This window comes from Ranitomeya imitator, chromosome 4, assembly GCF_032444005.1.
Source record: "Ranitomeya imitator isolate aRanImi1 chromosome 4, aRanImi1.pri, whole genome shotgun sequence".
NCBI lineage: Eukaryota > Metazoa > Chordata > Amphibia > Anura > Dendrobatidae > Ranitomeya > Ranitomeya imitator.
In genome coordinates this window covers 192,088,962-192,115,110 of record NC_091285.1, presented here as the reverse complement: position 1 = coordinate 192,115,110, position 26,149 = coordinate 192,088,962, and the positions used below count along the sequence as shown (strand labels likewise).

The 26,149-nt window shown below is 42.3% G+C and overlaps 1 protein-coding gene across 1 annotated transcript in view; it reads left to right on the top strand.

The window, feature by feature from the left end:
• Positions 1–24,788, top strand: part of TSPAN17 (tetraspanin 17) — a 96,670-nt gene extending 71,882 nt beyond the window's left edge. The window contains exons 4-8 of the mRNA XM_069764186.1: positions 1,373–1,543; positions 1,801–1,926; positions 4,875–4,922; positions 12,338–12,454; positions 22,599–24,788. Of these exons, the coding sequence (XP_069620287.1) occupies positions 1,373–1,543; positions 1,801–1,926; positions 4,875–4,922; positions 12,338–12,454; positions 22,599–22,664 (528 nt within the window). The 3' untranslated portion in view covers positions 22,665–24,788. The remainder of the gene's footprint in view (positions 1–1,372; positions 1,544–1,800; positions 1,927–4,874; positions 4,923–12,337; positions 12,455–22,598) is intronic.
• Positions 24,789–26,149: the final 1,361 nt, after the last annotated feature.

Below are 26,149 nucleotides of genomic sequence, written 5' to 3'. Positions count from 1 at the left end.
TGTCTTTTACTAGAAAACGGGAAAAAAATTCCAAGTGCGGTGAAATTGCAAAAAAAGTGCAATCCCACACTTGTTTTTTGTTTGGCTTTTTTGCTAGGTTCACTAAATGCTAAAACTAACCTGCCATTATCAGTCTCCAGGTCATTACGAGTTCATAGACGCCTAACATGTCTAGGTTATTTTTTATCTAAGTGGTGAAAAAAAATTCCAAACTTTGCTAAAAAAAAAAAAAAAAAAAAGTGCCATTTTCCGTTACCCGTAGCGTCTCCATTTTTCGTGATCTGGGGTCGGGTGAGGGCTTATTTTTTGCATGCTGAGCTGATGTTTTTAATGATACCATTTTTGCGCAGATACGTTCTTTTGATCGCCCGTTATTGCATTTTAATGCAATGTCGTGGCGACCAAAAAAACGTAATTCTGGCGTTTCGGATTTTTTTTCTCGCTACGCCGTTTAGCGATCAGGTTAATGCTTTTTTTTAATTGATAGATCGGGCGATTCTGAACACGGCGATACCAAATATGTGTATGTTTGATTTTTTTTTTTTATTGTTTTATTTAGGATGGGGCGAAAGGGGGGTGATTTAAACTTTTATATTTTTTATATTTTTTTCATATTTTTAAAAACATTTTTTTTTTACTTGTGCCATGCTTCAATAGCCTCCATGGGAGGCTAGAAGCTGGCACAGCCTGATCGGCTCTGCTACATAACAGCGATCATCAGATCGCTGCTATGTAGCTGAAATGCAGCTGTGCTGTGAGCGCCGACCACAGGGGGGCGCTCACAGCAGGCCGGCATCAGTAACCATAGAGGTCTCAAGGACCTCTATGGTTACCTTCCTGATGCATCGCCGATCCCCGATCATGTGACGGGGGTCGGCGATGACGTCATATCCGGCCACCCGGCCGGATGCGGTAGTTAAATGCCGCTGTCTGTGTTTGACAGCGGCATTTAACAGGTTAATAGCGGCGGGTGAATAGCGATTTCACCCGCCGCTATTGCGCGCACATGTCAGCTGTACCAAACAGCTGACATGTCGCGACTTTGATGTGGGCTCACCGCCGGAGCCCACATCAAAGGGGGTGACACGGCATGCGCAGTACTAGTACGGCGCATGTCGTGAAGGGGTTAAAAGCATCAATTATAAACTCCTATCTTAGTAATGGGAAAGTCTGTATTCTCTGAACAGATTTTTACCCATTGAGAGTGAAAGGTCAACCCAGGAGGAGAAAGAAGCAAATTTCTCTGATAAAATGTATGACAAACTTGCAGATTTTCATGTGTTGTGTGGATTTATGAAATATAAATTAATACTTGTTTTAAAAGTAGAATTTTTAATTTATTAATTTAATTTGTCCTTTTTCTTCCTTGCAGTTCTCAGTCTTCCTTGGGCTGATTTTTTTCCTTGAGCTTACAGCAGGAATCTTGGCCTTCGTATTTAAAGACTGGATCAAAGATCAACTAAACTTCTTCATTAATAACAATGTTAAGGCATATCGAGATGATATAGACCTGCAGAACCTCATTGACTTTGCTCAGGAATATGTAAGTCTGGTTGACATGTATTGTTTGAGTACTATTGCGACTTGTTAGGTTGACATGAACAACCATGTGTCTTGAGTGGCGATTTTGTTTTAGCTTTGCAGCATTCAGTTAAACTAGTTACATGTTTCTTTGTGGAATTCGCACCAAAATGACAGATACCCAAACATAGCACTAGAAATAAAAGCATGTATTTTACTTGGATCCCAAAACATCTTTTAATTGACAACTTTTACATGATTTGTCTCTTCATTAAATAGTGGTCTTGCTGTGGTGCTCATGGACCCAATGATTGGAACCTCAACATTTACTTCAATTGCACAGATTCTAATCCAAGTCGAGAGCGATGTGGGGTGCCGTTCTCTTGTTGTGTGAAAGACCCTGCGGTATGTTTTTTTATTTTTTTGGTTTTATTTGGTCTGTATTGTTGGCACGGCTCTTTCAAGATATTTGCAAAGGATGGTTGTACCTTTTTCCTTTAGTAATGAAATGAGGTTTTGTCCATTTCGCTTAGGCTGGCCATACACATTACATGGACGGTATGGTAAAAAAGTTTTAAAGGGAATCTGTCACCCTCTGGATGATTTTGAGCTATTACTATGGGCATACAGGTAATAGGTGGTTCAACCAGCCTTACCTGTATGCCTCATAGCTGCGGTGTAGATCTTGAGAAAGGCCGTTTTAATGTTGTATGTTAATGATTTCTTCCAGGCTCCGGGGCGTGCTGTGCCTGGAAGAAATACCTGCATCCTCTCCATTATAATGGCACCCACCTCCCATGTGACGCGCAGATGGGGCGTTGTAATCCCGCACATGTGCTGTCCACTAGGGCAGTTACGTGAATCTTATCCGCCCTTCTATGGGCAGAGTGTTTATCTTCTGCGCAGGCGCTGGCAACTCACTGCGCAGTAGCAGAGACTCGCCTGCGCTGAAGATCGATGAAGACTATGCCCATAGAAGGGCAGATAAGTTTCACATAACCATGCAAGTGGTGAGATTACAGTGCCGCAACTGCGTGTCACAGGTCAGTGCATGGGAGGGGGGTGCCATTATAATGAAGAGAGGAGGCAGGGATTTCTTCCAGGCACAGCACGCCCCGGAACCTGTAAGAAATAATTAACATATAACATTCAAGCTGCTTTTCTCAACCTGAGGCATACAGGTAAGGCTGGTTTAACCATTCTATTACCTCTATGCCCATAGTAATAGCTTAAACTCATCCAGGGGGTGACGGCTTCCCTTTAATGGTTTCTAAAATAGAAATGTTAGTTTATTTTTATCAATTATAAGTGAATGCAGAAATGAGAAATCCAAATCAAATCTATATTTGGTGTGACCACCCTTTGCCTGCTAAACAGCATCAATTTGTCTAGGTACACTCGTACACAATTTTTGAAAATACTCGGAAAGCAGGTTCTTCCAAACATCTTGGAGAGCTAACCACAGACCATTTGTGAATGTACGCATGTGAAAATCATTCTTTCTTTATGTAATCCCAGACAGACCCAAAGATACTGAGACCAGGGCTCTGTGGGGGGAATTTAATCCCTTCCAGGTCTCCTTGTTCATCTTTACACGGAAGGTAGTTCTTATTGACATTGGCTATGTGTTTGTGGTAGTTGTCTTGCTGCAGAATAAATTTGGAGCCAGTCAGTCGCCTCCCAGATGGTATTTGTTGGATAAGTGTCTGCCTCTATTTTTCAGCATTAAAGGTGTGTTCCTATCTCCAAGTTCCTATCCCAAAATGAAGTAGGTGTATAATATTAGCAAATAACTGCAATTATAAATGTAGTATACTTTTTCTGATTCACTGTGCCTTTCCTCATCTGCAGGTATTGCAGGACCTTAAGTATCCATGGTTATGACTACTGATACAGTGACCGCTAATTGCTAGTGGTCGTAACCATGGATACCTAAGGTCCTGCAATGCCTGCATATGAGGAAAGAGACATGGCGAACCAGAAAAACTATACTACATTTCTAATTAGAGGTATTTGCTAATATTTTACTACATATTGGGATAGGATTTTGGAGATGTGAATACCCCTTTAAGGACGCAATTATCCCTGACCAAATTCTCTACTGAAATGCAGCTCCAAACTTGAAGCTATGTGCACACGTATAATGGTCCTCTGCGGATTTTTCCGCAGCGAAATTGATAAATCTGCAGGGTAAAAACGCTGCGTTTTTGCTGCAGATTTCAGTGCTGTTTTACACCTGTGGTTTTCTATTGGAGCAGGTGTAAAGCCGCTGTGGAATCCGCAGAAAGTAGTGACATGCTGTGGAATGTAAACCGCTGCGTTTCCGCGCGTTTTTTTCCGTAGCATGGGCACAGCGTTTTCTGTTTCCCATAGGTTTACATTGTAATGTAAACTCATGGGAAACTGCTGCGGACCTGCAACTGCGGAAACGCTGCACATCCGCAGCAAAATCCTCAGCGTGTGCACATACCCTTAAGGAACCTCCACCATGCTTCACTGTTGCCTGCAGATACTCATTATTGTACCTCTCTAGACCTCCAATAAACAAACTGCCTTCCTTTTCTGCCAAATATTTCACATGTTGACTCATTAATACAGAGCAGCTGCTGCCATTTTTCTGTATCCAATGATTGGGCATAATTGAGTCACTTGGACTTTTTTTCCATGTCAAAGTAAAATTCTTCCATGAAGACCACTTCTGGACAGACTTTTCCAAACAGTAGATGGGTGCCAGTTCTGGGCTGACTGCACTGCTAGGTCACCTTCTGATATCTTGAGTGAATCTCCTATTTGTAGCAGAGGCTGGCTGGTTTTCGCCCAGTCTTAAGCCTCCTACAAGCCAGTTTTGGTTTCAGAATGACTGTTTCACCTTCATATGAAAATACTGATTATCACCTGGTTGGTATAATTTGTTACTCATACATCGTGCCCCTACGTACGAATATAATCCTACAAAAGCCCAGAGTTTGTGCAAGAATTGATGCTGCTTTGAAGGTAAAGGCTGCTCCTGCCAAATTGATATGATTTAGATTCTGCTCATTCACTTTGCACTTTAATGGAGTTGTCCCGTCCAAATGGATATGTCTTGCAGACTTATAAATCCCTCCTCCCATTGCACGCACTGTGCGCTGCGGGGATTTGCTGGTTTCTGAGCCGGTACCGTAGGGTATATATATGCATTGTACATACCCAGAGCCCAGCTAGTGAGCACGACCTACACTTGTTTTATTATATTTCATCATTCTTTGTGTTGCACTTTTTGTTCAGTATTTCTTTGCCAATTGTTGGACCCCTTATGTACTTTTTTTTTTTTTAGAAGGTTTTCTAAATCAAGTTGTATTTCCTTTGTACAGGAGGATGTTCCGAACACGCAATGTGGGTATGACGTGAGGCTAAAGCTGGTAAGGCTGCCATTACAATGCCGTCGTGTCTCTGGCGTGATAATTACATAAGACATTACAAATCCTTCCCGTTTTGATTTCTGAATTGTGTGCGGAAGAATTTGCTTACATTATATGTAGAACATGATATGCGCTGTTCACATGTCTCTGCTTGTAATAACTTGACAACAACATAGCTGTACATTAATCCTTGTAAAATGCTTCTGAACATTGTGCTGTAGGGCTGAGCGATTGATTTAAAGGGAACCTGTCACCAGGTTTGACCAACACCTTGCAGGGCTTATATACAGCATTCTGTAATGCTGTATATCTGCTCCCAACCCGTCCTGCAAGAGAAGAAAAATATATTTTCTCCATTCTCTGATGGGTGTTGCTTTTCTTGGTACAGCGCTTCCCATCTTCTTGTCATGCCGTCGTCCTTCTTGGTTTGTGTGGATGACACGTCCCTGCGTCATCCACACAGTCTCCCCGGCATCGCGCTCCTGCGCACGCGTACTGATTTGCCCTGTTGAGGGCAGAGCAAAGTACTGCAGTGTGCAGGCGCTGGGCCTCTCTGACCTTTCCGGCGCCTGCACACTTGCAGGACTTTGCTCTCCTCTCAACGGGGCAGATAAGTACGCCCTGTTAGCCCCTGAACATGTGCTTCCTTCTGTGCTTTGTCCCTATATTTTTCCTCCTATACATCATGCACCACAATTGTTAACTGCAATAAGATTTTCTGACCTATTATGTGTCCTCTCTTCCTCTTCCATTCTTCCCAAAATCTGACCAGTCTGCAAGCTAATAGACTTAGACTTGTGTGGTGGAATCATCCATAGTGAAAGGTTTACATGTGTAAAATGTCTTGTGGAAATCCAGAGAAACCCGAAGGAAATACACATGACCCATTTGCACCAAGTTAGTGTGGGTTTTTTTTTCTGTCACCCATGACAGCGCCACAAGAGAGGGGATCTATTCTTCAAGGATGGGAAACCTCATGATAAAAAGGGGCGACACCACTCCCCCCATCAGTTGGGTTCCTATCCTTGACGGAGGACCCTTGTTATTACGGCAACGGAAAAAAAAAAAGGTAGAATGGATTGTTCCCATACCTGGGCCTGTAAGTTTTCTGGCAGGGCACTGTCTCTGCTGTGGCCATCGCGATGGACACGGAAGCGCCACTCTGGGCCCAGGGGAGTTTTTTCCATCTGGTGGGTGTGAGCATCAGCACCGTTACCTTTATGGTTGCCCGGCAGCATGTTCTGGTCTGTGCAGGCACAGGACGTGATCCATGAAGTTGCGCCCTGATGACTCGCATCGGTGACACTTGACCCAGATGGTACTTTCGGGGGATGGTACTGTAAGCTGCAGGGAACGTGTCGGCTAGGCTGGGCTCCTGTGCTCCAACATGGATACACAGCAGTCTGAAGAGCAGTGTCCAATGCAGCAAATGCAGCAGCAGTTGGATGAGGAGCATCAGCTGCAGCATCTCCATACACGGCGACAGAAGCAGCCCCAAAGACAGAACAAGCAAGTCCACCAGCAACCACGTTCAGGACGATATGGCAGCAGTGGGGGTTTCTTTGGCAGAGTATGAAAGTCTGGTGATTCCAGGTAGAGTTGGCACAGCTCAAGCCGAATGGAGGAATACGCTGTCTCCATGGGAGTTTTATTGGATGTGATTCTGCCTCCTTATCCGGCACCCTGTATATCTTCTGAGTGGTGAGTGATCTTCATGAAAGTTCAACCTGTTAATGAGGTTTTGTTTTTTTAAATCTCTATTTTGTTCTGTCTGTTACCAGGAGACTCCTAAAAAGAAAAAAATAATGCACCTCAAAATCCAACCACAGAGAATGTGCTGTCTGTGGACAGGGATTGACTAGGACTTGTCCCCCAAAATTGTCAGTTCTGCATTGAATAAATAATTTCTAAGGAATCCCCCAATTTTACCTCTGACTCTCCTCAAAGTCACTATCCCACTCAGACGAAGTAAGATCTAAAAGTATGAAAAAAGCCAGGACTTCCTCTCTGTTGTCTGATAATTCCACCAAGTCATATGGAAAGTTTCAGTATGAGTCTTCGAGGTCCACCTCATCTGAAAGTGACATGGGGAGTCAATATTGTTTTTTCTAGAGGAAATTGATAATATAGTGAAGGTGATAAGATCAACAATGGCATTAGTTGATTAAAAAAAAACAGAAAATCTATTCAGGACATAATGTTCTGGGGTCTTGAACAGAAAAAAAATATAAGACCTTCCTCATTAATGAGAGGGTTCAGGACCGTATTGATAAAGAACGGAGAAGACCGGAGAAAAGAGGTCCCTTCCCTTCATCTTTCTAAAGAAAATATTCCTTTCAGAAAGAAGCTACAACATCCTGGGACAAAACTCCTAAACTGGACTTGCCAATTTCAAAGGCCTCAAAGGTTTCACTTCCCTTTGAAAATATGGTATTATAAAGTGAACCCTTAGATAGGAAAGCTGATAGTTTATTTAAGGGAGCATCGGAGTCTTCAGCAGGAGCCTTAAAACCAGCCATAGTGGTGACATGTACAGCTAGGTCACTGACGGTCTGGTTAAGAGATCTGGAGGATCAACTAAATGGCAAAGTGGCAAGGGATCCCATTTTAGTCTCCCATTAATGAATCAAGCAGCTGCCTTCTTTTCGGACACCTCAGCAGACACGGCAGCCGCATTATCTAACATACGTCGCAGAGTCGTTTGGTTGAAATGTTGGCCGGAAAATGTGCATGCAAAAGTGAAGCTGTGCTCTCTTCCATGTGAGGGAATATTCATTCGATCAAGTCTGGGATGATATCCTAGAAAAAGCAGGGGATAACAAAAAGGGTTTACAAGATTTTCCTTTCCATTCTTTAAACGGCCATTTTGGAGATAGCGGGTTAGCCAGAAGAGACCATCCTGGGACCAGGACAGATGGGAGGACCAAACCGAAAGAACTAGAGAAAGCCCTGTCAATGACTCTATTTCCCAGATGTGGTGGAGCCGCTCTCTTCCTCCCGCCCTGGGAAAAGATTTTCTCCTGTGTCTGGATCCTCAGGCTAATAGGATCAGGCTTGAGACTGGAGTTTCACACGTGCTCACCAGAGAGATTCATCATAACTACAGATGGGTGGGCCCTTGGATGTTCGGGTCCGACATGTTCAGCCAAACAGTTTGAAAAAAAGTTTGGGTACTATAACAGTACCCGAGCCCGGACCCCGTTCACTTGAATGGGGGCCCAAACATCCAGTGTTTCTGACGCTGTCATGGCGGACGTGTTTGCGGCGCTATCATGCATATGACAGCGCGACAAACACCTGGTGTTCGGGGGGGGTGTAAGGGTGCTGGCGAACCCGAACAGTAACATGGACTTCCTGGTAAAGTCTGTATTCGATTTCTGTGCCTGAACAGTAGGTATTCAGTACAGACGCTGAACGTTACTGTTCAGGTTCGCCCATTTCAAATCATATCGTCCCCACAGGCATCTCCGCTATGAGATCTAGAGACAAGTCTTAAATCTAATAGAAAAAGGAATCTTATCAAAAGTCCCACCAGAGGAAAGGAGGAAGAGGTTCTACTCTTTTTCTGATAGAAACCATACCATACTTTTAGGACAATAATCAATTTAAAGGCACTGAACAGATTCATAAAAATTGCAATGTTCAAAATGGAATCAATAAAATCAAATGTAAAATTGCTGTTTCCAGGATGCTATGTGGCAGTCCTTTAAATAAAGTACTCCTACTACATTGTACCGAAACATTGTACGGAAACATGTAGATATCAGCGATTCCTCAGGGTGGCAATAATAAGAGGGGTGGTCAGGCATTTTCAGTACAGAGCCCTTCCCTTTGGTCTAGCAAGAGCCCTTCAATTTTTTACAAAAAATATCAGAAGTTACTGCTCACCTTCACGCAAGAGACCTATTGATAATTCCATATCTGGACAACTTTCTGAGAGTAGGAAGCTTGATTTGTCACTGTCGGAGGCAGGTGAAGGTAGTGTGCATCTCCCTAATGAGCTTAGGATGGTGTTTAAATCTTAAAAAAAATCAAAACTAGAGCCATTGAAGGCACAGATCTTCCTAGGTCTCATGAAAGACTCCGATCTTCAAGAGTGTCGTCTTCCAAAGGAAAAAGTGGAAAAGATAGTCAACCTTGTCTCAGTAGTGATAGCAAATCTCGTCATTCTGGATAAAAGTTGACCTTGCCCAATCCAGGGTGTTTCAATTAAAAAATATTGTTTATACTGCCATTGTTGTAAAAAAAGACCATTTCTACTTGTTATTGATATTTATCAAGTGTCAACCTTTCTCTACTGGGTTAGAAAATCTGGTCAAGTCCCGCAGGAGGGCTTATGTCCCTGCTAGGTTCCCTCACCTCCTGTATTTTGTTGGTCAGCTGGGCTCAGCTCCACACAAGAGGGTTGCAGTGGAGCATCTTTGAAAACAAAGTTATCCTGCAAGGATGGCTACAAGGCAAACTTACATTTTCCCAAGCGGTAATTTGCACTCTCTGTTGGTGGTTGAGAATCGGGTCATTTCCAGAGGGTCTACCCTGGATATGCAATATTTCCAGAGTGGTCACCACGGATGCCAGCCCTAGAGGATGGGGGGTGGCTCATTTTGACAACCATCTGGTCCAGGGGACATGATCAGAGGAAGAGAAGTTAGCCTCTCCAAATATGTGGGAACTTAGCAGTAGAGTATGCACTAAACAGACTACTGCTCCTTCTATGGTGTGAGGGATTTCTAGGACAACCAGGTCATAGTAGCTACTTAGATCACCAGGGAGGCACTTGCTCCTGGTCCCTGATGTTAATTGCAAAGCAAATATTTCTACTGACAGAAGAACATTCCTCTCATTATCAGCCCTGCATATCAGAGGAAAAGAAAATTTATAAGACAGATTTATTGAGCTGCAAACCGCTGCAGCAATAAGAGTGGTCACTGAAGAGGTCAGCGTTCGACCATATTATAAGCATATGGGGTCTTCCAAAAATAGATCTTTTTACAACCAGACACAACAGAAAAGTAGAGAAATTATGTTCCCTGAATTCGAAGGAGAGTCCTCAAATGGTATGCCTTCCCGGTAAAATGGAACTTCAATGTGACTTGCATTTCCTCCAGTATGTCTGATTCCATCAGTTCTAAAGAAGATCAGGGAGGACAAGGTGGGGATTGTTCTTTTAGCTCCCTTCTGGCCAAAGAAGAACTTGCTTTTTGGTTAGGGACAATGTCAATCACCGATCCCTGGGTTCTTCCGGAAGATTCGGACCATCTCTCTCAAGTTCCTGTGCATCATCCCCATCCCCAAATGACGGAATTACATTTAACATCCTGAAACTTGAAAGGTTGATGCTAGAAGGTAAAGGGATTTCCTATCATTTTGTTTCTACTTTGCTCAGTAGTAGAAAACTGGTTACCACCGGAATATATACTGTAGTACCTGGAAAAAATTCCTGTCCTCTACAGTGGCTACCCTAGGCAGAAGGTACTGCTTAATACTATCCTAAAGTTCCTTCAGAAGGGGCTAGAATAGGGTCTTTCGGTCAGTACCTTTTTAAGGTTCAAATACTTCCCTAAGTGCACTGTATAGTTATGACCTGGCAGGCAACAAGTAGGTCTCAACATTTATAAAAGCATGTACTAAGTCCAGACCTGTCCCTACATCAAGGGTACCCCCTTGGGATTTGAATTTTGGTTCTGACGTCATTAACAGAGTCGCCCTTCAAACCTTTAAATTCATTGTCAGCTAAGATAAATCTCCCTAGTCTTGTTAGTAGCATTGATGTTGGCTTGCAGGGTGAGTGACATCCAGGCCTTGTCAACGGATCCCCCATGTTCTGGAGGATTGGGTAGTTTTGAAACCAAACCCAGCTTATCTCCCCAAAGTATTTTCTAAATTTAAATAGGCCGCGATAGTGTTGCCATTCTTCTTGTTCTGATCCTGAGAATCCTAACGAAGAACGATTACATACATTGTCAAAAAGTGTCTATTGCAATATTTGTCAGTCGCAGAACCTTGGAGAAAAGATAGGGCTCTCTTCATCTCCTTTCAGGGATATAGAAAGGGATGAAAAGTATCAAAAGATACTTTAGCAAGATGGATCAGAGAAGCGATTTAAGATGGTCTATGTGGGCCAGGTAGAAGAAGTGTTCCACAAGCTGTGGTCCCTCCCTAAATTCATTTTTTTTTCTTCTCCGTAATTCTCTCATGGTGCTGTCACGAGTGACCAAAATATACAAAATTACTTACCTGGTAATGTGTTTTTTTTTCAGAACCCATGACAGCACCCTTATATTCTCTCCAGTTTTCACTTTTCTGGTTGGTGGGTCTAACTTGATAGGTGAGGTTGAAGAGATTGTATATTATGTTGTGTAATTAACTACTGGAGGTCCTCTCGTGCTCCGTAACCCAACTGATGCGGGAAAGGTTCGCCCCTTCTTATCCTGAAGGTTTCCTGTCCTTGAAGGGCGGATCCCATCTCTCGTGGTGTTATTTAGTTACATAGTTACATAGTTATTAAGGTTGAAGGAAGACTATATGTCCATCTAGTTCAACCCATAGCCTAACCTAACATGTTGATCCAGAGGAAGGCAAAAAAACCCCATGTGCAAAGAGTAAGCTCCACATTGGGGAAAAAAATTCCTTCCCGACTCCACATACGGCAATCAGACTAGTTCCCTGGATCAACGCCCTATCAAGGAATCTAGTGTATATACCCTGTAACATTATACTTTTCCAGAAAGGTATCCAGTCCCCTCTTAAATTTAAGTAATGAATCACTCATTACAACATCATACGGCAGAGAGTTCCATAGTCTCACTGCTCTTACAGTAAAGAATCCGCGTCTGTTATTATGCTTAAACCTTTTTTCCTCCAACCGCAGAGGATGCCCCCTTGTCCCTGTTTCAGGTCTATGATTAAAAAGATCATCAGAAAGGTCTTTGTACTGTCCCCTCATATATTTATACATTAAAATAAGATCACCCCTTAGTCTTCGTTTTTCCAAACTAAATAGCCCCAAGTGTAATAACCTATCTTGGTATTGCAGACCCCCCAGTCCTCTAATAACCTTGGTCGCTCTTCTCTGCACCCGCTCCAGTTCAGCTATGTCTTTCTTATACACCGGAGACCAGAACTGTGCACAGTATTCTAAGTGTGGTCGAACTAGTGACTTGTATAGAGGTAAAATTATGTTCTCCTCATTTGACATTGTGTAGAGGAGTAGGGGGTCGTCCATGCTCATTACTGCTACATTCAGCCAGGGCTTAAGCCCCCTTAATTCTCAGGTGTGCCCACCCTTCTATATTTATAAGAAATGCCTCAAAATAGAAAAGTATTAAAAAAAAAAACTATCACTGGCCATTTTCAATGTCTTGCATTTTATAGCTGTAGTCTCACCTGATACCTGATTGTTTTCTTCACAACAGGAGCTGGAGCAACAAAGTTATATATATACTAAAGGATGTGTGGGTCAGTTTGAGAAGTGGTTACAAGACAACCTAATAGTTGTTGCCGGAGTGTTTGTTGCAGTTGCTTTGTTGCAGGTATGTACGCTCACTGGATTCTATATTGAATATACGTGACAATTACAGCTTGTCCATCTTCAAAGAAAAATGGAAGAGTGGTAAATAATGCTTTAAAATAAAAAGAAAAAAGCACCTCGTTATGCGGATTGAAGCTGTGGCTGCTCCTGCTCTACAGGTTTGCTGCTTTCTCCAGTCTTTGTTAGGACGTGACCATGGCAGCTGTCATCAACAGTTCTTGTTCATTGCAGCCAGTCCGTGTCCTTAGCCACCATGCTGAGGTAGATGGCACAAGTAATTGGCTGTAGTGGTCACTTACTGTGAATGGGATGTCTCCACAATAAAGACTGGTGGGAAGCAGCAGAGCATGGGCACTAGAGTGGATGGAACTACAATAGGCAAGCAAAGCACCTTTGCCTCATTTTTATTTTTATTTTTTTTTTAAAGATGGTCATTTCCTTTAACAATGTTATAAATTACAATGAAGATCCAGAAATGGCATAAAAACCTTAAACCTAATTTCCACATCTTTCCACTTAGACTATAACCCTATATGGAAGATGGGCCATTGTGCTTTTCTGTCTGTATGTTACAGGGGTTATCCTAATCAGGCATATATTTCTAGGATAAGCCATGATCAGTAGGGGCCCAATACCAGTCCTGTTGGTGAAATTGCTGTGGCACTGGTTTAGTGCTTTTCCCGTTTTCTTATCCTTTTCCTGCCGAGTTCCCACTGAGAAAACAACCTGCATTTTGCTGACTTGGATTCAGTACGTTACCTGGGATTTAATATTGTACTAGTTGCCCTGCTGTACTTTGATTTCACCCTTTCTTTAAAAAAAACATACAGTATTTGGCAATTGCTGCTAAGGCTTTCATTTTCCCAGTTGCAGTAGTAGAGTATTGCTGCCCTCTGCTGGACAAAATGGGCTGTTCCAAGTGGCTACAAATGTTATAAATGGATATTTAAAATAAAGTGGGTATGACTTTTAAGCAGAATTTTTTTTTTTTTAGCAGATCTGTTCAAAATGTTGAGCAGTCTGTCCATCAGCCTCGTCCAATTTACACAGTTTCTCTTGTGCGCTATAATGGTAAAGAGAAATATTATAAGATACATAAACTATGGTTTTTGTGTTTAACCCTTTTAAAGAAAATAAGTCACCACATAACACTGCCCTCTTTCAGATGTTGACAGATTTCAGTATCCTTTGGATCCTTCTGACAGATGCCATTTAAAGGGACTTGGTAAGCCCAGAATAACTGTTCTAATGCAGTACACAGGTGCTCGGTGCACCATGACGTGGCCAGTCATTTTACTACACTGTCCTATCTGATTGTTTCCCCTCTATCTCTGCCCTTCTCAAGCCAGAGCTGTCAGAGTGGGTGGGGAACAGTGGCAAAACAAGCAGGTATTGAAGCTGTAGTTAAATGTTTGGCCACATCACGCTGCATCAGGCACCTGTATTTGTTTTGAGCAGTCATTCTCTGCTGACAGTCCCTTTAAACCCTTTCACCCCCAGACCTGTTTTCACCTTTGACCAGGCCAAATTTACAAATTCTTACCACTGTGACAGCAGCTTGGAAGGGAAGGAGCGCCATTTGATGTCTTGAATGCAAAATTTGCTGGAATCATTACTGGACGCCATGTTGCATTTGACAAACTACATCTCGGTGAATTCATCTAGGTGTGCAGTGATTATATTGACACCACTGGTGTGTCACAGAATTTTTTTTACCATTGGACTGCGAAGAAAAAATGATTAATTCTCTTACCACCAAAATGTTGTTTTAGCCCCAGATTTTACCTTTTCATACTGGGAAATGGGTAAAAATGGCACCAAAATTTGTCCTACAATTTCTGCTGAAAGAAGAAATGCCACATATGTGGCTGTACAGTACTGCTTAGCTGCATGGTGAGACTCTGAAGGAATGGAGCCCCATTTGCCTCATGGAGCACAGATTTGCCTAGAATAGTTTGTGGACTCCATAATCAGAGCCCCTAAATGCTAGAAGAGCAGAATCCCCCCCCAAATGACTCATGCTTCTGGAGACACGCACCAGTAAATTACATGGGCTCTCATAGCTACTGAAATGCCAAGCATGTGGGAGCTAAATGTGGTTTAGGCACACTGGGGCTCAGAAGGGAGGTGGGCATTTGGATTTTGGTAGTGCTGGATTTCTTTTGGTCGATGGGGGGTGGGGGAGGGGGGCATAGCGCTTTTCCAGAGTTGTACTACCAGCAACGTGGAAGACCCCTATATTTCTTTTGACAGATGATGGATGTGAGTGGGGACCTTTTCTGTGGATTGAGTTGAATCTTTTATTGGGAACATTTTACAAAACGTTTGGCTTCACATTTATCCTGTGCTCTACATTGAGCATTTACATCGGGGTTTACATCTAAATCTCTGAATGACATGACAGATGAAACCCCCAAGGGATCCATTCACTATAATGAGGCAGAATAGTTACTCTGGACTCTGTTTGGCCTCTGTTCAGCGGGGTCCTTCTTTTCAGAAGTATACAAAAGTGTGGCTTACGGTGGTTTTATGGGGGGAAAAGGGTGATCAGGAGCGGGATCACAGGAGGTATTTGGTGGTCTGGCGATGATCCCATCCCAAGCTGATATGACAGTTTCTTCGGTGCTTGTTGGTGCAGGGGGCTCGCCAACACTCCCATTCCAGGCTGGTGTGGCAGGTTAGGCGGTGCGGGGGCTCCGCCAACATTTTGTGAAAGCCTGGAGCTCCCGCACTTCCATAGCTGTAATGTGGTGACCTTTGGGAAAATGGCCGCCGGAAGTGGAAAATGTGCAGATTGAGATCTCGGCACAAAAAAAATTACAGATCTCTCCATTCTTTGTAGGTGGAAAAACATGCAAAATCTGCACTGTATCAAATGCTTATTTTCCCCACTGTATACGGTGGTTTGCGGGAACACAGCTCACGCAGTGTCTTATGTATTCGGCGAATGACGGGGAGGGGTTAAAGGGCATCTGTCAGTAGGATAAACTCTACTAAGCAGTCTGTATGGGCATGTAAGTCTTAGAAAGTTGAATGGCTTGATATGTGATCCAATGTCTTATTCCAGAGAAATCCATGTTTTTCTTATATGTAAATGAGCTGTTCAACCATATGGATTATTTTACATGAAGGGAAGTTACCGGTCTGATGCTGACAGAATGGAGAAAATTGAGACGCTTTTTTTCCCATCTTCTCATCTGAGAAAATCTGATCCTACTCTGATCAGTGTGATTAGCATAATCGTCCCAGTTCTTTCAGATGAGAGAAAATGGTCGTGGGACCCTAGCCTAAAGGTACCTTCACACTAAACGACGCTGCAGCGATCCAGACAACGATCCGGATCGCTGCAGCGTCGCTGGAGAGCTGTCACACAGACAGCTCTCCAGCGACCAACGATCCCGAAGTCCCCGGGTAACCAGGGTAAACATCAGGTAACTAAGCGCAGGGCCGCGCTTAGTAACCCGATGTTTACCCTGGTTACCAGCGTAAAAGTAAAAAAAAAACAAACAGTACATACTTACCTACCACTGTCTTTCCCCGGCGCTCTGCTTCTCTGCACTCCTCCTGCACTGGCTGTGAGCACAGCGGCCGGAAAGCAGAGCGGTGACGTCACCGCTCTGCTTTCCGGCTGACCGACGCTCACAGCAAGTACAGGAGGAGTGCAGAGCACAGCGCCGGGGACTGACAGCGGTAGGTAAGTATGTACTGTTTTTGTTTTTTACTTTTACGCTGGTAACCAGGGTAAACATCGGGTTACTAAGCGCGGCCCTGCGCTTAGTTACCCGATGTTTACCCTGGTTACCAGTGAAGACATCGCTGGATCGGTGTCACACACGCCGATCCAGCGATGTCCACGGGAGATCCAGCGACGAAATAAAGTTCTGGACTTTGTTCAGCGACCAACGATCTCCCAGCAGGGGCCTGATCGTTGGTCGCTGTCACACATAACGATATCCTTAACGATATCGTTGCTACGTCACAAAAAGTAACGATATCGTTAACGATATCGTTATGTGTGAAGGTACCTTAAGGTTTACTCGTCTTACTAAGTATGTATGGCTTGTGGTTTAGAGACAGCTTCTTCAAATTGAGGAGAACCTGGTGTGATGGGTTGCCTCGCTCTGCTGCTTCCTCCGGTAGACGCAGGAACACTGGGAGGTAAAACACCTGCTGGTTTATTAAAGTCCACATAGACAAAGGCAGGCTTCATAAAACAAAAAAAACAGAGCCTTCCTGGCTTAATGGAAAAACAAAATAAAGTAAATTCAGCGGAATCCTTTATCTGCAGGTTTCAACCTGCAGACACCACACACTGTCCTCAGCTCCTCCTTAGAGCTACATGGGAGTGTTTCCTCTCCCAAGACACAACACAAACTGAACCACAGGTCCAGGTATATATCACATGTATTAGTCATGTGATCATGACATCACTGCAGGTCCTCATACTCCTGCAGGAAAAAGGGGTATGGTGAGCACCCTCCCACCTGCACTGCTCACATAAAACCGCCCCATTAAACTCTGTACATAGCCTCTGAGCACCGAGTGTGCTGGAAACACAAAAACATTCCTGCTTCACATCACTGATTGCTACATGCGCAGTGACAGGTATCTCCCTTTCTCCACAAAGCCAGTAACTGTCACAATGGACCCAAAGCCTTTCCTGATCACCGAGAAAACTGCTCTCCTCCTGCCTGACGCTGATCTGTGTGATCGCTGCAGGAAAGGAAGCTACCAGGACCTGCACATCTTTACAGCTGCACAGATTATCTAGATGCTGACTAGCAGAAGGACTTTTTTGGCATCTGATCCTATCTGGTAGTGTCTAAGTGTTTTGATGTAGCAGATGTGTTTGTGTTGTAAAGCTATATGCAGTGCTGCTCACAATTATTATTACCATTTAATTTTTTTTTCATAGACTGTGCAGTATCTTCAGAAATAGATAATGTATCAGATGTATTCTCAGGATTTTTTAATTAGTGGTCCAAAATAATACAACATGTTCCAGTTTCAAAGAAGAAACCGAATAAAGACACCCCTAATTAATACTTGGTTGCACACCCTTTGGCATTAATGACAGCCTTCAAATTTTTTTGTAGCCATCTATAAGGTTCTTGCATTTCTCAGCTGGTATTTTCTCCCACTCTTTCTTTGCCATTTATTCAAGCTCTTGAGTTTTTACAGGGTTCTTTTTCCCAATGGCAGATTTCAGCTCACCCCAAAGATTTTAAATGGAATTGAGGTCAGGACTCATTGCTGGCCGTTTTAAAACGGTCCATTTTTCTTTTTAAACCATTCCTTTTGTACTTTTGGATGTGTGCTTTGGGTCCTTGTCTTGCAGGAGGACCCATGATTTTTGACTCACACCAAGTTTTCTTACACTGGGTAGGACATTTTGTTCTAAAATCTATTCCTGTGATAGTCAAAGCCTCCAGTACCAGATGCAGAAAAGCATTATGGATCCTCCACCATGGTTAACTTTTGGTAGGGTGTATTTTTCCTTATAAGCTACACTGCGCCATTTGTAAACAAACTTGCTTTCCATTGCCAAATGGCTCTATTTTTGTTTCATCTGTCCACATGACGTTTTCTCAGAAGGATTGTGGTTACTCAAGGTACTCTTTGGCTAAGATCAGTCCTTCTCTTCTTCAGCAATGGTTTCTTCGTTGGTTTTTGCCCATAAAGTTTTGCTTGGTTTAGTGGGCAGCATATGGTACTTGGGAAACCAGGAGCCCAGACTGTTCCACGTTATGTCTTTGGATGTTTGACAAGGTGCTTTTTTTACACCATTTACACCAACCTTCCAAGATATCTCTTGCCAATTTTCCTCTTTCCCCCCATACCTAGGGAGGTTCTTCACTGTTCTATGCTTGGCAAACTTCTTAACATTGTGCACTGTTGAAACTAGGAAACCAAGGTCTTTGGAGACGGCCTTGTACCCTTTGGAGTTATTTGCCTTGGGGGGGGGGGGGAGTTTATAATAATAGTTTTTCAGTAAAGAGAATTTTAAAGGGATTACATGATACACAGCTCCTTTGTCTTCACCATTGTGACAAAAGAACAGGCCCTTCCATGTGGCTTTTTTTAAAACACTGAAGTTATCATTCATTGGCTAATGTCACAAGTGATTCTCATTTGTGATTTACCACAGGAGGGTAAAAATGTTTTTCCATACTAATTTATTGTAAAGGGTGCCAATACCAGTGTCACAGCAAGCTTTAGGTTTTTGTATTTTCCCTCCCATTGTTTTTTAGTTTTAAATTATTGTTTATCATTTGCTGTTTTGTATTTAACACGACTGCTCTATACAAGAGAACTGTTTCACTAGATTCATTTTTTTCAGGAGATATTCCCCATTATTATTACTTAGGCTATGTGCAAACGTTGCGGATTAGGCTTAGGAATTTCTGGTGCGGATTCTGCCTCTCCTGGCAGAAAACGCACCTGCGGTTCCGCAGCGTTTTTTGTGCATTTCTACTGCGGTTTTCTTGCGGATTTGCTGCGGTTTTTACCCCTGCGGTTTTCTATAATGGAATGGGTACAAAAACGCTGCAGATTCACAAAAAAGTGACATGCTGCTTCTTTTAAACCGCAGCGTTTCCGCAGCGGATTTTCCGCAAAGTGTGCACAACATTTTTTTTTTCTCATTGATTTACATTGTACTGTAAATCAATTGCGGATCTACAGTGTTTCTGCACTGCAAAAAATGCTGCGGATCCGCAGAGAATCCACAACGTGTGCACATACCCTTACACTTCATGGTTGCAAATAACGATGAGCAGGACTGTATGTATAATACACATGCCGCACAGAAAAGCTAACCGAGTTATTACTGTCCCATTCTACCCCAGCCCATTAAAATGAGTATTCACTCCCCTCACTTCCTTACACCACCGGGGAAGGTTTAATTATATTTATACTATATTTCTGCTAGCTACAAAAATAAGGTAATAGATAATGTATTTATTTTCCCCATACTGGATAATGTGTTACAAAAAACCGCAATAAAAAATGGTAAAATGGTGTATAGATAGATAGAGGCTGGTGACTCGGATAAACTTATCCTCAGAAGCAGAGGTGACTCTTGGTTTTCCTTTCCTGGGGCAGTCCTTATGTGAGCCAGTTTCTTTGTAGCGCTTGATGGTTTTTGCCATTGCACTTGTGGACACTTTCAAAGTTTTCCCAATTTTTCGGACTGACTGACTTTGATTTCTTACAGTAATGATGGCCCTCGTTTTTCTTCACTTAGCTGCTTTTTCTTGCCATAATACAAATTCTAACAGTCTATTCAGTAGGACTATCAGCTGTGTATCCACCAGACTTCTGCTCAGCACAACTGATGGTCCCAAACCCATTTATAAAGCAAGAAATCCCACTTATTAAACCTGACAGGGCATACCTGTGAAGTGAAAACCATTCCCGGTGACTACCTCTTGAAGCTCATCAAGAGAATGTCAAGAGTGTGCAAAGCAGTCATCAAGGCAAAAGGTGGCTACTTTGAAGAATCTAGAATATAAGACATAATCTCAGTTGTTTCGCACTTTTTTTGTTATAATTTTTTTTGTATATAATTCCACATGTGTTAATTCATAGTTTTGATGCCTCCAGTGTGAATGTACAATTTTCATAGTCATGAAAATACAGAAAAATCTTTAAATGAGAAGGTGTGTCCAAACTTGTGTGTGTGATATCTACCTATCCATACACACACACACATATATATATGTATGTATATATATATATATATATATATATATATATATATCTATATCTATATATATCTATCTATATCGGAAGTCTAGAATCCATATATACTTTATTTATTCAAATGTAAGAATAATACAATTAATAAATAATAGTAAGAAAGAACAAAAATAATAGGCAGTATATGGAGAAAACACCAAACAAAAGTTCACAACTAAATATATATAGTTTTGGTAAATGGTATTATCATTTTTTTGACGAAATTCGGCAGGAGCTTGAAGAGCAACGTCACTGGGCCCGCCTCCACGCAGTAGAAACTTGCTGTGAGGTAAAAATTCAAAAATCACACCAAAATGGCGGGCGGAGTGTGTCACAGTACGGCACGTTTCTGATTGGTTGCTCGCAGCAGGCGGCAACCAATCAGACACTGGACACTGTTGACGTCACTTAGCTCCGGACATTAGCTCCGGACATTAGCTCCGGACATTAGCTCCGGACATTAGCTCCGGACATTAGCTCCGGACATTAGCTCCGGACATTAGCTCCGGACATTAGCTCCGGACATTAGCTCCGGACATTAGCTCCGGACATTGGCTCCGGACATTGGCTCCGGACATTGGCTCCGGACATTGGCTCCGGACATTAGCTCCGGACATTGGCTCCGGACATTGGCTCCGGACATTGCCACGGAAGTTGGCACAAATTGCAGGAAGTAGTATTCTAGGCAATTAATCTCCGGACATTAGCTCCGGACAAAGCCACGGAAGTTGGCACAAATTGCAGGAAGTAATATTCTAGGCAATTATATATTAGATAGATATATATATATATATGAACGTAACGTTATTTGTGCATTACATCATCCTGTCACAGCCGGCTCCAGGAAATATCTGATGAGCTGTAGCTTATGGCAGACCTGAAGGTGATTGTGAGACCAATGGTTGCCATAGCAACCCATCTGCACCACGTGAACGCTCTTCATCTGTTAAACGCTGCACGCCATTGCTGCTATTGACAGCGGCATATCGGTGGTTAAACTGCGGAGATGGAAGAGAACAGAGCAGCTAAAGCTGGAGCCGGGCTGTGTAGATCAGTCGGGGCCCCTGAATCTGATCATACCGGTACAGAAGCTGTGCTATGCGATCAGCATTACTTGCATATCCATCACGGAGCATAAAGTGACATGTTATGGACTGATGGGTACGTCGTATAGTCTTAAGGGTTAATGACCCCTAATATACCTTTACCACTATGATCAGGAGCTTCATTGTGCAGACACCAGCCTTGTGCTCAGAATTTAGTTCTTTTGTTTTATTCCTGTTAGTAGCTCAGCACTCCGTCCCTAGACCACAGAGGAAACAACATTACATGAAAAGTAAGAAAAAGAGGCAATGTACTGTTAAAACCCAGCATTGTCGTCTCTGAATGGCATTCTGCAAATAAATTCATGCAAGTTAATGGCTGTAAAGTGGACACTTTTATGTATTTTAACAAAGTGTTTTGTGGTTAAGTATTCATGCCCATGAATAAAGTCCTTTTTAGAAAGCTTTCATCAAATGTTGTTAATCAAAGCTTTTTCCCATACAATGACCTAGGTAAAGTAGATTTACGACCACTCAGTATGCAGAACATTATAGTAAGTCCTTTAGAAGTACACCAGATGAAAATGACAAAAATGATAAAAGATAAATGCACAGATGGAAACATGTGGCAATGTAGGATGTCATCATATATGGTACCTGTTTACAAGATGCATTAAAGGGAATCTGTCAGTAGGATCAACCCTCTAAATCTGTGTATATGGGCATCTAGGTCATATGTAACTGAATAGCATGATACTTTTACATTTGTTATGTCTTGGTTCAGAGACGCCCACTTTTCTCATATATGTAAATGAGCTATTGCAGCACACTGATCTAGAGAGAATCTGCCTCCAGAGATTATTATAAATAGAAGGGGGAGTTACCAGTGTGATGTGTAATGGCCGCTCTGCTCCCCTGCTCTCACTGCAGAGCTGTGTGTGACTATAACTGACACAGCTGCAGGTTCCTCTCAGCTTTAATCTCACAGGCAGACAGGGTTCCATCAGAGCTGTGAGACCTGCAGTTGCTAATTTTTGAGACCTAGTTCAGTTCTCCTGTACTGTTAGTTGCATCTCACACGGTAACTCCCTCTTTCATGCACAATAATCTCTGGAGGCAGATTTTCATGCAGATCAGTGTCCGGCCCATAGTCCTCAACAGCTCATTTACATATAAGAAACATGTGGATTTCTTTGGAATAAGACCTCAGATATCGCAGGTATCAAGGTATCATTTTATTCAGCTTCCTATGACCTACATGTCCATATAAATGTCTTAGAGGAGGGTTGATTCTGCTGACCAATTCCCTTTACATATCGCATATGTTGTATTTTTAATGTCTTGTTTGTTTTTCCCTTCTAGATTTTTGGCATCTGCTTGGCTCAGAATCTAATTAGCGATATTAGAGCTGTGAAGGCAAACTGGTGACATACTGCCCTGTGTGCCCCTCCGCCTGGCCACTATGGACACTGGAGCCTGCCTTATGGGACTGCACTGTAACATCACAGAGACTCAGCAATGGACGTTCACAGGAATGCCCCGTCCCTCAATAGTATTTTGTGGCAAGTTATTGGGACAAAGGTGGTCATACCTCTTTTATTTTCCCTTCTGCTGTGTGGGGAGCGATGCCATATTCTGTGACTTACTTTCCCACTTCCTGCCTGGGCTTCCTTCCCTCCCTGGGTACGGAGGGGCTGGCATTGGAAGCCATGGTGTAAATAAGTGCATGTACGATAAAGGGCAGCGTGACAGTGATTTATATTTATAAATATAGTATATATATATCTATATAGCAAGAGAAAAGACTTGGCTGACCATTTCAACCTACTTCTGATGAAGGCCTCAACGTGGCGGAGCACAGGGGACCTTTCCTGGCACACGATTGCTTCATGGTGTGTGGTGCCGGCAACCTTTTCCCTGTATTGTCAAAACACTGGAGCCGTTGCAGCCTAATGGTTTGCATTACTGAATCATTCAGCACCCAAGGCTGTCCATGGAGATTTGACTAAAGGTATTTTTGCTTAGTTTTATCATTTTGTTCCAGGCAGGTATTTGCTGTGTGTAATATAAGAGTATTGGAAATGCCAGCACATTGAAGAGAGCCGTGGAATAGGTCTCCTGAGATATAGGCTGACTTATAAGCCTGCTGTGCCGAGCGTGCTGCCACCCTTTTTCTAAGATGACCTTTAAAGCCACAGTCCCTACTGCAGTGAATATTCCTATCCCCTGTAATCCATGACATTTGAATGTGCGCTCTCCTTGATCAATACACCCACCTGACAGCCACGAACACGAAGGTTATCCTACTAAGTGTATATGCCAATGTATGGGTTTGTCACTAAAGTCTTAATGGACCATTGTTTTATTAGGAGGCCTACATCCTGCTGCATTCCCACTACGGAGGATCCAAACTGGAGGACCGCACAAGAACAGATCTGCCTGCCTGCTGGCTCAATTGGTGGCCGTCCATTTTTTATATCTAGGGTGATTAGAATGCCCAGGTCTTGCCCATGCCATTGGTAATGCTCTTAATGTCTTATTTTAAGTCTGTGTGTTCTGAGACAAGATTCTGTTTTTTTTTTTTTTCCCTGTCTGGGCATAAAGCACATACATCCAGTAACTCCTTGCCACCGATGTGCACTTCTGACCAGGTTTATTGGACATTCGATAAATGTTCTGCACGCGTGTATGGTTCCCTCCTTCTAAGCTACACGGAGACAACGTCATTCCAGGGAGGAAACCTTTATTTTGCTAGTGTTCACTGGAACTGGACCGAATCTGAGCACTAATAAAGTGGAGATTGTGGTCTCGAATCTCCATCGATTTGCTTTATTTTTAGCCAGGCTTCAACGATGGAGAAAGTTTTATAGATCTAGTTAGTTAGATAGGATCCTCTTTAAATGTGATATTTCATTAGATCATAGGCATTTGATTCCACAGCCCAGTACGCTGCCTAAAGCGTTATCAGTGTGTACTACAACCAACCTGATTTCTAGGACTATCTACATTCCTGCCCTGTGCTTTTCCTGATATCTATGCATAGTCTGTAATTAAACGGATGGAAAGGTCCGTGTCACCTACCTCTACTGCGCAGCCTGTCTACTGAAGAGTATGGACACTGAAGAGTTAAGAGCGCCATTTGGAGTGAATTCACGCATAAATTACATGGGGGTATAATACTGGAAATTTCTATGGGCTTTCTAGCAAGAACTGTCTGCTGATATGCCACGCTAGAGTCTTCACATGTGAATGGTGAATGTTTTATTCTATTGCCCCAGATTGCTAAAACGTTAGCTCGGTGGAGCCTTCTAGTTCTCTAGCAGCAGTCGTCTGGTTAAACGCTGTTTTTTTTTTTTTGTTTTTTTTTTTTGTCTTGTGTCCCTAAAAATTGTGAATATTTTCAGAATGTGTGATCCGAGAGGTTACAGTTGTGAAATGAGCAGAAGTCACGTCCCCTACCGTCCACACGTCACACTGCTGCAGCGGCGTCAGGAATTCGCGGTGCAATGTTACTGTACAAATTGTTTATGAAAATAAAGTTTACAAAACTTGTCTTCTGGTCTCAATATGGATCGAGAACCTGCTGCTGCCACTAGAGGGCGGTAGCACCTTGCATTCAAATATTCACTGACCCTTCGCGTCTGCAGGTATTTTCTTTTCCGATTTGCAGAATATTTAACTACAATTTTAATTACGTTCTTTTCACCCTTTTTATTATCAAATGGAAGGAAACCTGATCTGCTGTGGTGATGAAAAAATGAACTACAGATTTCTATAAATGCAATCATGCAGTACCCTCTGTGTGCCTACGAGTAGTTTGAGAATCTTCTGTATGGTTTATTTTATCCAGCGTCCTCATGGCATGCACCATACAGTTATACATATTGCAAAAAATATACTGACTTAAGCAGCACTCCTATAGTGTGAAATCTATGTACAGGGTACATGTCTGCCAAAATACAAACATATAAGGGACTTGGTTTATTTTTATCAAAAAGTGTAGGCTGTCCTCTAGTCTAAGGCTAAGTACACATTTGCGTTCAGCATATTTTTGACTTGCAGATTTAGATCTACAGTTCTTTCAGCATTTTGGCTGCAGATTTCATCCAGTCTGAGTGGGGAAAAATCTGTACCAAAAACGCACCTGTTTTATGGAGTGTTTTTCCTGCCAAGAAATAGTGCTGACATTTCTGTATTAAACTCACTTTTGTGCACATGCCCTAAGACTGTTCACAAGTTGCGTGTTTTTCTGCATTTTTTTTTTTATGCAAAGATTAATCTGGTTGCAAAATGCAGGTTTTGCTGCTTTTTTTTATGACTGCGTTTTTACAGGGTACATTTGTCTTTTGTGCTGATTTTAAAGTTTAGTGCATAAAAAATAATCTCCTTCAACTTCATCAGGTTTTGTCACCAAAAACTACGCAAAATTGACGCCTGTATTTTTGCACCACCCATTACTTTCAATGGGTTGAAAAATGCTGCAAAAACACTGAAATTGACAGCTGCAGTTTGCAAAGATGCAGCTCTTTGACAAAAGTAAGAAGAAAAAAAAACCAATGACTGTGCATTTTGAAATCTCCTAGATTTTGCTGGTACTGTAAAAAGCAGCTGAAAATTAGAAAATTAAAAAAAAAATAAAACTATACACAAATGATTAAAATAAGGGACATGCTAACTGAAAACACTCTGAAATGTAATGTTTTCTTCTCTACAGCAGGAGCAGACAATACTTGTTAATTATTTGATTGGGTGAAGTCTGTTATGCCATTATAATTTTTGATGACTGGTTGTAGTTTACTGAAAGATTAGGAATTTTAGTTTGTTCTTTTTGGTTTTCTTTATTCTAAGCTTGCATAAAAGCAGGTCTTTTATTAGCAACATATTAGAGAGAATTACTTGTATTGCAGTAAATA